This window comes from Trachymyrmex septentrionalis, unplaced genomic scaffold (genome assembly GCF_001594115.1).
Source record: "Trachymyrmex septentrionalis isolate Tsep2-gDNA-1 unplaced genomic scaffold, Tsep1.0 scaffold68, whole genome shotgun sequence".
Lineage (NCBI taxonomy): Eukaryota > Metazoa > Arthropoda > Insecta > Hymenoptera > Formicidae > Trachymyrmex > Trachymyrmex septentrionalis.
Window position 1 is genome coordinate 312,659 of NW_017305862.1, and position 11,816 is coordinate 324,474.

Consider the following 11,816-nt stretch of genomic DNA (forward strand, 5'->3'; position numbering starts at 1 on the left):
ATTATATATATATATATATATATATATATATATGTTTATAATAAATTATTGAAGACAAATGTGAACTGTTTAATTTACATTATATGTAATTTATTTTGGTATAACGTCTTGCAAATATAGTATTCACTTCAACATAATTAACATAATTAAATATTCTAAAATGTGTAATTATAGATAAATCATGTATAAAAAATGAATATACGCCATTTGTAAATTTATGATACTTTATTGAATACATTAAATGTTTAATACATTCGTTACAATACTGTTTTCTTAACAGTATATTTAACACTATGTAATGCAGCCATGGATTATGTAACCATTATTATTGCAATAATTAACACATGATTATAATAAAAATTGTAATTTGATTATAGTTATTTGCTTATTAAATTGTGAAGTACACTTTGCTATTGTGATATAAATTACTTGCAGTAAAATTTTTCTTTAAAATTCTAAATGAAATTATGTAAAGATATGTTTATTAAAGAATACTTTAAATATGACCTACAAATAATTCCTAATGTGTATTTTATTACCCATTATACCAACACATATCATCATATTTATATAACTGATGTGTTAAATAATTTAATGTCTAACTTCTTATAATATTATTTTTTCCGTAAGCATTCCGAATATTATTAAGTAATGCATCAAATGTACATTTTTTTTAAATAATCTCATATTAATTATGTATATATAATTAATAAATAATATAGTATAAATAATTATACATTTAATTGTATATAATTCAGACCTGTGTAAAACTTAGCTTGCGAGCTAAACGCTTCTCCTATATCGTCTCGAGTTAAACGGAAAAAAAAATCTGGTCCAGCGTTTATCTTTTTTTAACTTCTATCTCGCTCAAAATGAAAAAGGAGAAACATTGAGCTCTCATGAACCAAGTTTTGGACAGATCTGAATTGTGTATTATATAATTGTATTTATTTATTATTATGAAAAATATATATTCTCCAACAAAAAAATTTTACATAGATCTAAATGTTGGCTAGTTTTCTCGATAACAATGACAGCTATAACTCGACGCGTAAGATTTTTCTCGTAAGTGTTATCAAGAAAAATCAAGATAGTTCTGTGGTATTTTGCCATATGTTACAATTTCCAAGATAATGACCTTTTTTGTCTAGATTTGTGCATAATTATTAGAGATTGATTTAATCATTTTTATGGATAGATATTTAATTTTTCGTATATATAAATCATTTAGTATTTTCCTAAAAACTAAATTGTAGGTACACAGAGAAAATAATATCGCAAGAAATTAGGCATGAATTTAATTAAATCTTTTTTAATCATGTGACTCAATATGTATATTTATATTTTGATAGACGACAAAACCATGTAATAACTTTCATTACATTTATTATATTTAAGAAGGTAAATTGCAAAGTATTACGCCAAAAAAAAAATACAAGATTGTCAGCATGGGTAAATAATACAAGTAGCAGTGTCATCAAATCACTAGAACAATTATTGATATTTTATGATAAAGATCAAATAAAAAAACCTATGTATAACATACATTATCTTTTGAAAAGTATATTGAAATGTAAGATATTTACTTTAACCAATTGCCATTAAATCCTGCTTACTAACATCTTCCGGATAAGTTAAGTTATATAATGCCAGTAATGCTGCTTTAGCTGCTGCTTTCTTCGCATCCTTTTTGTTTTTAGCTGGAATAAATATAAAAATTATTATTTATGTATTAATGATAACAACAATAGTTCATAATAATTCGCAGAATATATACATACCTGTTCCTGAATATTCGATCCCACAAATTTCAACAGCTAGAGTAAACATCGTATTCGGTGGATTACCAACACGGCTGAGCTCTGTATATGTTAGTCCAGGTCTCATTTGATTTAGTAACATAACTGGATGTATATTAGTAGGATTGGGTGGAAGTTCCTTTTGAGTAGAAGTTTTAGGATTAGGACTTTCTTTCTTAATTCCTTTTGCATTTGGTAAACCAGGTCGTGGGACTGGAACTGATGTTCCTTGATTATGCCATTCAAGAAAGAGTTTATAAAGAGCAAAACTGGCCAATGAACTCCATGGAATTTCATCTTCAGAATTTGTATCCATAGTGATGCTGCTATCATCATTATTTTCTTCTTTTATTTCATCCATAGATGTATTAGTAGTTTGTCCATCTGATTCAGCATCTAGACGTGCTTTCATAGATGCTGCTGTCATTTTTTCAAGTAATAAAGCTTTTAATGCATTTTCAGCTGCATTTTGGCGAGCAAGTGGTTTAGATAACCCTTGCCCAACGTAAGTTTTACCATCAAGCTATAAATAAATGTTATTAAAGCATTTTAAAGATGAGATTTACATCGTATTACACATTAAGCATATTATAAGTAACATTTCTCTTTTGTAAGAATCAGAAGAAAATGTAAATTAAAGTAATAAAATAATTACCTCAGCATGAACAAGATAAAGCGAGTTCGGCATGGGTCCTTGTGTTTCAGGGAATGTAAATTGGACTCCAGCTTTCATTTCGTTTAATACCATGATTGCATTTTTAGGTTGTAGAGTTTTCCTTAGACGTTGATTCATACGAAGACGTTTTAATTTTTTATTTACTTTAACTATAAAAATTGTTACATTAGTAATATATGTACATATAATATAATATAAATAATTAAAATTTAATTTACGTATCAGTAAACAACTTCACATTGATTACAGGAGTCTATGTTCAAGTATAATTGATCAAGATCATTCAATGCTCCCGAATCTTCAAATTTGCGCAGTGAAATGTCATCACCAATTAATTTCATAAGATAGAGTAGGGCTTTTCCATCAATTTCGACTTTCAATTTCGAAAATCTACGGTAGCAAATAATATCTCTTTGTTGTGACATGTTTATGGCCCTGCGCACATTAGAAGGAATAAGGAATAAAGAATAAACAATTTTAACCCATCAGAAATGGGATACATTGGAATACACGGTTTCTGATAGGTTGAAATCGTTTATTCTTTATTCCTAATTCCTTATTCCTTCTATTGTGCGCTGGACCTATAATTACATTACACAATCATGATTGAGAGCACAAGCACAACCTTTAAATAACACATGTGCTGTCTAGAAATATAAACGCGAGAAAAAACTCTGCTCTATCTTATTCTGAATATTGCTGCAATTCTCATTCTTTTAATCACAAATTCCTTGATTTATTTATTCTAAAGCTGGTTCTACATTATTTGTATCATGTCGCAAGCGCATCACAAGCATTGCGATCCAGAGTCGAGCTAGCTTGATATTGATTGGATCGCTTGCAACTCTACGATGCGACTAATGTAGAGAACCAGCATTATAATTACGCTTCATAAGATTTTGTACAATGTTACATAACTTTACAATTAAACATTTATATATAATAATGTATCACAAAAAGTTATCAAAATCTATTAAAACTTTATGTGTGTTAATTATTTGCATTAGAACATTATAAGAGGATTATACATCTTTGTTATATACTTTTATATTGTTCTAAATATTCAAATTCTAAAGAGATTACAGAGATGTACAAAATAGTACATTTCTGTCTTATTTGTAAATACTTACATCCAGGTATCTTCCTTCGCCATCTTGGTTGAGCATCTTGCATGTCAACATCCATATTCTCAGGCTTTTCATCCGTTTCAGAATTATTATTAGATGCGTTCGGAGCAATCAAAGGCTGAGGAGCAGCAGTTTGTCCAACAGTGGATTGTGCACCTACTGTAGTATGTTTTAAAATCGGTTTCAATCGCTGCGGCAATGGAAGTGGATTCGGTGCTTGTTGTTGTTGCTGTTGTGGTTGCTGTTGCATAACTATTTGCTGCGGTGGTGCTTGTTGCTGCTGTTGTAGTTTCTGTTGTTGCTGTTGCTGCTGCTGCTGTTGTTGCTGCTGCTGTTGCATTTGTAACTTTTGCTGCTGTCCTTGTTGCTGCTGTAATTGTGGTGGTGGCTTTTGAAGTTGTTTTAGTTGTTGTGTAGGTGCTATAGTTGGTACAGGCCGTGTTGATGCAGCTGGTGCCATTTGCGTTGGTTGTTGTTGCTGTTGCTGTTGCTGCTGTGATTTGAATCCTTGTGAGTTTTGTACGTTGTCTTGTTTATAATTGCTTTGTTGAATGGACGTAGATTGCGATGATTGGTAACTTCCTTGTGTATTATACTGTAAAACATAGGGTGGGCCGCCGCTACACAAGGAACCTCTACGGTTGTGCTACCCCACCAAGGTCTAGTATCGTATGTTAAAATAATTAAATGCTACCCTTATAGCTCATACCAACCATTACCTTTACTCTCTGTGGCCAACGTCTCTTTACTCATGACTGAGCTAAGTTCGTGGAATTAAAGATATGCTGTTAATGAACAGCATTTTTTTATATAGTAGGTACTTATAGAAAAGAAAAAAGGAAATTATGCTTTCCATTGTCAATTTAGAATACACGTTAAAAAGCAAAAAGAGATCAATAAAAACATTATTATACCATGAAAAAAATTATGTTATGGATCTTAATGTAAATATTGTAAATTAAAAGATCCATGTGATCTCTTATATATTCAATTTAAACATAATATCTAGAAATCAAGCATTTAATGCAGCAAGTAAAATGTTTATAATAATACAGCATTTTTATGAGAATGAAATTTGCTTAGGCACGAGTTCAGCACGAACTACCAAGAAAACGGCCTACGGTAGGGTATGCTATGTGGGTAACTGACGACCTAGTCTTTGGTCGAATGCACCTCCTCGGTATTGTTGTATAGCTACTAGTACCTGCGTTGCAGGGAAAGGGACAGTAGGGACCACTAATTAGTACATGCAATTGGAAATCTTATCGACAGCATATGGAATTTGAATTATGTATAGAAACAAGCATGTTATTGTACTTTTCAATCTCACTCGCAATCAATATTTTAAATTAATACTCAAAAATGCTTGTTATTTGTATAATATACTAAATTCAAATATATAAACTATTTGGCATAACATATTTAATACTTTTTATGTTTTTAAATATAAATATTAAATATAAATATTTATTTTTACATAGATTTATAGCAATAATATTGTAAAATAAAAATTAATTTTTTTGAAGTAGTTATATTGAAGAATAATAATAAATATGATGCTAATCAAAATTATAATAAGTCAATTTTATAACACAATAGATAAATGTCTTATCAAATGATAGATATATTAAATAGATAAATAATAAATATTATTTGAATGATTAAGTTATAATAAAATTTTAAATTAATATTTGTTCTTCTCATTTGTATAAAATTACAATACGAAATATTTTTTGTTTCTACAGACTAAAAAGTATATTCGATTATATTTTCTTGTCGCTGTGCGTGCCTTAGCGCTGAGACACTACAGTGTCTCCTGATCATATCAATTATACGCATATATCAATAAAATATCTAAATTTCAATCGATGAATAATTTGGGCTTTTGTAAGAGCTTATAAGAATTATTAAATCAACTTTTGATTATATAAAAATTATAATAAGATCTGTTCTCAAATAAAAGGACCTCGCACGTTTCACATGGAAAAATGACTCCGGTCAAATTGCTCCGTTTTGAGATATGTTGCACTTCTTCTGAACAAGTGTCTCCATTGCCTCCACATTCACATAAAATCAACAGATAAAAAGATATAGCGATTAAAGAGAGATAAGATTAAAGTCACAGAATTTGAGTGTTGTACCATATCTTTTTAAGATAACGTGATGTTTTCTTTTATGTGTAAAAGGTATGTAATGTTTGTTTAACGCGAGTCCCCTCGCCTCTCACATCGGGGTACTTATTTAACGTAAATCCTCTCGATATGTAATACAGAATTCTATTACAATTGCTCATTCTTAATTATGCATTAATATGATAATTATATATAATCAACCGTTTCAAAGATGAAATATAATTCGCGCAAAATTTATGTTTTATCAGTTAGCAATGTATGCGCGCGAAATTACATTCAAGAATGCATGCGTATGTATACCTGTTACATATAAAAGAAAGCATCAAGTTATCAAGGAGACGGCACTTACATTCTATGATTTCAAAAAGCGTTATATCTTTTTATCTGTTGTTTTATGTGAATGTGGCAATGGAAATATTTATTCAGAATTATAAGTAAAACATATCTTAAAATGGAGCAATGTAATCGGAGTTATTTTTCCGTATGAAACGTGCAGCGTCCTTTGTACAAAAAATTAAGTAATTTTGAAGTATAGATTATCTGATTTTGTGAGAAGAGCATTATTAATCATATTTTAATATGCTCTTGAATAATAATCTTTTACATAAAAAAAAAGTGAGAGCAATTCATCGATTTGTTCAAACTTTAATGTATTATGTATGTTATAAAAGTGGATCCAGGCTATCGAGCTGAACCTTAGAGATAAACCTATAAAAAAGAGCTTTGAGCCTCGTGATCATTTCTGCGATCTATTCTTAATTGTGTTTGTAATTAAATATATACGCATAATAAATACCGTTAAATTCATCCATTATCCAGTCCATGCTGTGACTGACTATTACATTTGTTTTAGGCTCGGGTTCGATTAGACGGTTCGGATGTATGCATATATGTAAGTGCATCATGGATGTATGCTCGGCTCACAAGTTTAGCTCGATAATCTGGACACATCTTAATATGCTCTATATATTATTATATATGTTATCATATATACACAATGATAAAATAAATACACCGGTATTGAGGGGAAATTTGAATCTATTGAGATAAATCTTATGAGATGAAAATATTTGAAGAAACATAAAAGTTTATATTTCCTGCATTAGTAGATATATTTATACCTATAAGGATTAATTATGTATAATAATATTTTTAAAGCTTTCTTTCCATATCTTTTCGAGAGTTTCCAAAGCATCCAAGATTTTATCCCAATATACAATGAGAAATAATTTTATAAAAGTGTAATAGTATTTATATTCCTATTTTTTTTTTCAAAAACAACGGCTGTTTATAATAGTAAAATAATTTTAAATCAGAATTATCGCATTTAGCTTGCATTAACTCTTAGTTCGCACAATGATTTCTTGGTCTTTTACTACACACGATAGGTGTATTGTTTGTTTCCCCAAATTAATTTTCATTATTTTAAAAAATATAAAAAAATTATCTATGCTCACTTCTACTAATATAGATTAACTTTAATTAACTAGTTTTTTTATCTTTTTCTAGTCTAAGAATTAAAGAGAATATTAAAAGTTAATCTACATTAATGGAACTAGACATTGGTAATTATTAATATACTTTAACATCTTTAGAAATCATCTGTAGGGTTGTATATTTAAAAATATTGTATATAAATGTTATAACTAATTACTTGATGTTTCTCGTTTTTCAAAGAAATATGTAGGATGCAAATGTTTGGATCCAATTATGTGTACTAAGAGCTAACTTGCTCATCTTTACTTATCTACAGATTTGTTCATGTCGTATACTTCAACTCATTTTAATGAGCACATTTGAATATGTAGGAGCTATGGCAGGAGCACGTTGCATATACGACATGAACAAATCTTATATTGCTATGAATATGTGATCCACTTAATGCTGTAAATGCTTTGTAGACCAATCAGAAGAAAGAATTTTACAAATTGACCGATCAAAGAATGTGTCAAAGCATTTGCAACATAAAAGTGGATTGTATCCTATAATTATATGTGAATATTGTCATGAAAATTATCATAAGATAAGAATAAAGAGATAGAAAAAGAAAACTTACAGGCATTGTATAAGATCCTTGGCCTCCTTGGTTTCCTTGACCTCCCTGGCCTTGGGGATTATTCGTATTTCGCCCTGCAATACCAAATTACTTATTAATACCAAATTATAAAAGTGTAAGAATACTTCAAATCACAAGAATTTCATTCAATAAATTCTCGATAAAAAAAAAGAAACATTTTTCATGCTCGGATATTCGTATTAATCAAACGCATTTAAAAATTGCACGGCCCTTTACGATCATCAAGCATATTCAGTAAATCGTGATGTCGCGCCATGTTCTCAAGCGCTAACAAGAAAGTTCACGGAAGACCGCCATCTTCGCACTAACCGGCGACGTATGCGGTATTGATTTTTTTCCCTTTGCAAGGAATCACTTTGGCTTATTGCGTTTCGTCGACATGATGCGACACAATGCGACATGTGATGATCTATAGGCCGAAATTTTCATTTTATTGGAAAAATCATACCGTTACCGTAGTTCTGGCTTTGTCTGCTTCGTGTGTACATATTGAGAGCGATAAACGCTACACAGATCAACCTAGATCACTCTCGATTAAAACTTCGTACAGTTGGCGATGTGGAAAAACAAAATCGGTGTAAAGAAAACAAGTTGAGTCAGCACGTTTATCTTGTGTAGTCAGCCGTCTAACTTTATTCTTATATGTGTGATATTTCAACAGATATCACTTCATACTAGTCAATGTCGTACTGTCGTAATGCCGTAGTTGGCTTTTGCTACCGTGTCATGTAGGAAGGGGAAATGACGTTGTCTTTTGGAATATCGAAAGTAAAGATGTCTTTTCATGTTAATGCTCGATGTTTATTTGCTGAATTCACACTGGATACGACGCTCTGCAACCAATTAGAAAACAGAATTTTGCTTCGTATCATCGGCCTAGTTTCCACCGAGGATTTAAACCGGATCAGAATGTAAGAATCAATCAACTACAGTCGAATATTTCCCTGTTACAGTCAAATGACAGAAAAATGCTTGACTCTGTAATTGGTTGGTTCTTACATTCTAATCCGATTTAAACCCTCGGTGGAAACTAGGCCATCAATACAAAATAAAATTCTGCTTTCTGATTGGTTGCAGAACATCATACAACGCATGTCGGATCCAGTGTGAATCCAGCAATTTTTGAAAGCGTTTAGGGCTGCTGCACACAAAATTCCGCAACAGTGACCGTAAAACGTAAACTTAAGCCGATGAGTCAATCAGAATATTGTTTTAGACGTACATAATCTAACGGAAATAAAAATAATAATAAACTTATCCATAATTTCGCAATAAAAGGAATTTTAATCGATTGAAATTCGCCTTATAATAGGATAAGTTTATTGCTATTTCTATTTCCATTAGAATACGTACATCTAAAGCAGTATCCTGATTGGCTCATTGCCTTAAGTTTACGTCTTAAGATTACTGTTAGTTGGAATCAGATTATGCATTAAAAATTGAGATTAAAGATTGAAATTTTACCAATGAGGACAAAGAAGTTTTAACTTCTTTTGTTCTGATTAGTCAAACTTTAATCTTTCAATTTTCAATCTTATTCTTCAATGTGTAGTTTGATTCTGGCCTAACAGAAATTTTGTCTGCGGCATTATATTGGTCGTAAGTCTAGATCTACAATAGGTGTTTTAAGTTTTAAGGCGTAAGAAATTGACTAATGTAAGAAACAACCAACTACAGTCGAATGCAAGGAGAATAAGTAATTGTGATTCGTCTATTCATTACGGCTTAAGGCTTCAAAATCTATTATAGATCCGAGGTAACCGTATGCCGTAATTTGTAAAAATTGATCAATCACTTTCAAGTATTCCCTTCTTACTGTCAAATGAAAAGGAAATACCTGACTGTGATTAATCAATTCTTACAGATTACAGCATACGGTTACGGTCAATATAAACGCTTCCTTTAGCGAAAAATAAATCATGTAATCAAAATTGACGCTTAATATTCGCCAATTTTTATTACGTGATCTGTTTTGACGTTAAAAATAACCGTCGAGAGTCAGTATAAAAAGGCACCTTAATGACTACTGCACACTCGATATTAATTATGACTGTGTTCCAAAATTCACTAACTAAATGCGCTGAAAATCTACAGTTTATGTATATTGTACATTTTCAGCACTGACAGTAAATTTTGGAACATAGCCGATGTATCTTTTTCCCTAAAGCGAAAATGTGAAAATTTTTTGTATGATGTGTGTATATGTACAATGCGTACATACAAAAAATTTTCACTTTCACATTTTTGCTCTAGAGAAAAAGTTACATAATCGATATCTATAACCTCTATTCTTGAAAAGTATTGCATCCGTTCCGCTGTAAATTTCCGCTCATGGGACACTAGCCTTAGGGTAAAATGAAGAAAAGAGCTGGAGAATGCGTGGAAACAATATTCGAAATAACGCAGACTAACGCTGATTAGTTGCTTCTATGACGTATTCTCTATTCCGCAGTCGTTTTCCGCACTGTGCGATTTTACCCTTAGGGTGTCTCCGCATGTAGCGGAATAGCGTAACGAAGAACAAGAGCAGAACCAATCACAAGCGTTCCACCAACTGCAATTGATGCCATTAAAATATCTATTGTAGATCTAAACTAAAGTGAATGAAATTTATATGCGTCGCATGTTCAAACATGTTTGAATGTACTCCTACCATAGCTTCAATGCACTTCTTGGAGTAAGTACGGATCTACAATAGATGATTTATGCCCGTATTCATAGTCAGACCTTGTACTTAAGGCTTCCTTAAATTTATCTTTAGATGCTCAGTAGCTAATGAAATAATTTGTAGAGTATCTGAAGATAAATTTAAGAAAGCTGTAAATATAAGGCCTGACTATGAATATGGGTATTAAGTCTTAAGCCATAATAAACTGACCAATTATAGCCAAATGCGAGAAGAATAAGTTGCCATACTATCTCTATTTTAGATTTACACGATGACGATTCCGTTTTTATAAAATATTTGTATGTATATAAAAATATCTTTTACAGAGACATACGTATAATGTGACATTTATATTAACTTTTCATTACTTGCGTGGAGTTCAAGAAAACGAAAAATGATGGTTTATAAGTTCCCCATCTTATTCATAAATTCATTAAATGTATGAATGCTATTTATACATACATAGTATTATATTTAATTCAAATTGTTTTACAATTTACAAAAAAATTTTTTATTTATTTTTATCTAAAAGACACAAAAAATATTATCAATCTTTATTTAATTGTGAATCATCAAAGAGAATAATGAAAATTAAAATATAATGTTGGGACGTTAGAAACATCCCACGCGAGTAATATAGGATTAATCCAAAAATATTGTCTAATTTTTTTACGTAAATGATCATTTGAGGTGCTTTAGCTCTAATTAAAATCATTTTCATTAACAACATATTCGATTGTGATTCGTTCATTTCTTATGGCTTAAGGCTTAAAAATCTATTGTAGATCCTGGCTAACTCCGGATTTATAATAGATGTTTTAAGCCTTAAGTCATAAGAAACCGAATTTGAAAAGAATAAACGATTATAATTCGTCCATTTCTTATGTTTAAGACTTAGAACTCTATTGCAGATCCGGGGCAAAGCATGGCCGTACTGCTCCAATTGGTTGGAGCAGTACTACTAGATCAACAGCAATCAATAAGACTTTAGTAAATTGAGAAAAAACATTCAACCATTTATCTGTCTCTCGCTCTACTCTGTTTCTACCCCCACCACTGTCATTGGTGGTCCATTCTATATGTCGATACGTGGTCTACAATAGAATACAACAAAGTCATGTTAAAATAAACCTTTTTATTTTGATTAGCAACTGGCTGATCTCACAAAAGCTGTTCCATTAAAGTACATTTTCACGAACCACTTTAATCGTTTCAGCGACAAAAAGACTCACGTGGTCAAAATGAACGAATAACAATCAATTTAGGTCATGTGATCCTTTTTGATGCTGAAACGATCAGTTTGAACGGCTCGTGAAAATATACCTTAAGGCTAATAT

The 11,816-nt window shown here is 30.8% G+C and overlaps 1 protein-coding gene across 4 annotated transcripts in view; it reads right to left on the bottom strand.

Moving 5' to 3' along the window:
- Nucleotides 1-1,449: 1,449 nt before the first annotated feature.
- LOC108753298 (putative uncharacterized protein DDB_G0271606) overlaps nt 1,450-11,816 on the bottom strand; it is an 11,057-nt gene continuing 690 nt past the window's right edge. The window contains exons 1-7 of one of the 4 annotated variants that reach the window (XM_018494773.1): nt 8,260-8,532; nt 7,791-7,864; nt 3,606-4,197; nt 2,455-2,624; nt 1,782-2,322; nt 1,587-1,700; nt 1,467-1,485 (exon numbers count right to left, since the gene is read on the bottom strand). In XM_018494773.1, coding sequence (XP_018350275.1) covers nt 1,588-1,700; nt 1,782-2,322; nt 2,455-2,624; nt 3,606-4,197; nt 7,791-7,864; nt 8,260-8,299 — 1,530 coding nt within the window. In that variant the 5' untranslated portion in view covers nt 8,300-8,532 and the 3' untranslated portion in view covers nt 1,467-1,485; nt 1,587. Of the gene's footprint in view, nt 1,701-1,781; nt 2,323-2,454; nt 2,625-3,605; nt 4,198-7,790; nt 7,865-8,259; nt 8,533-11,816 lie in introns of those variants that run through there. The other 3 variants (XM_018494775.1, XM_018494774.1, XM_018494776.1) reach the window with 3 other exon arrangements.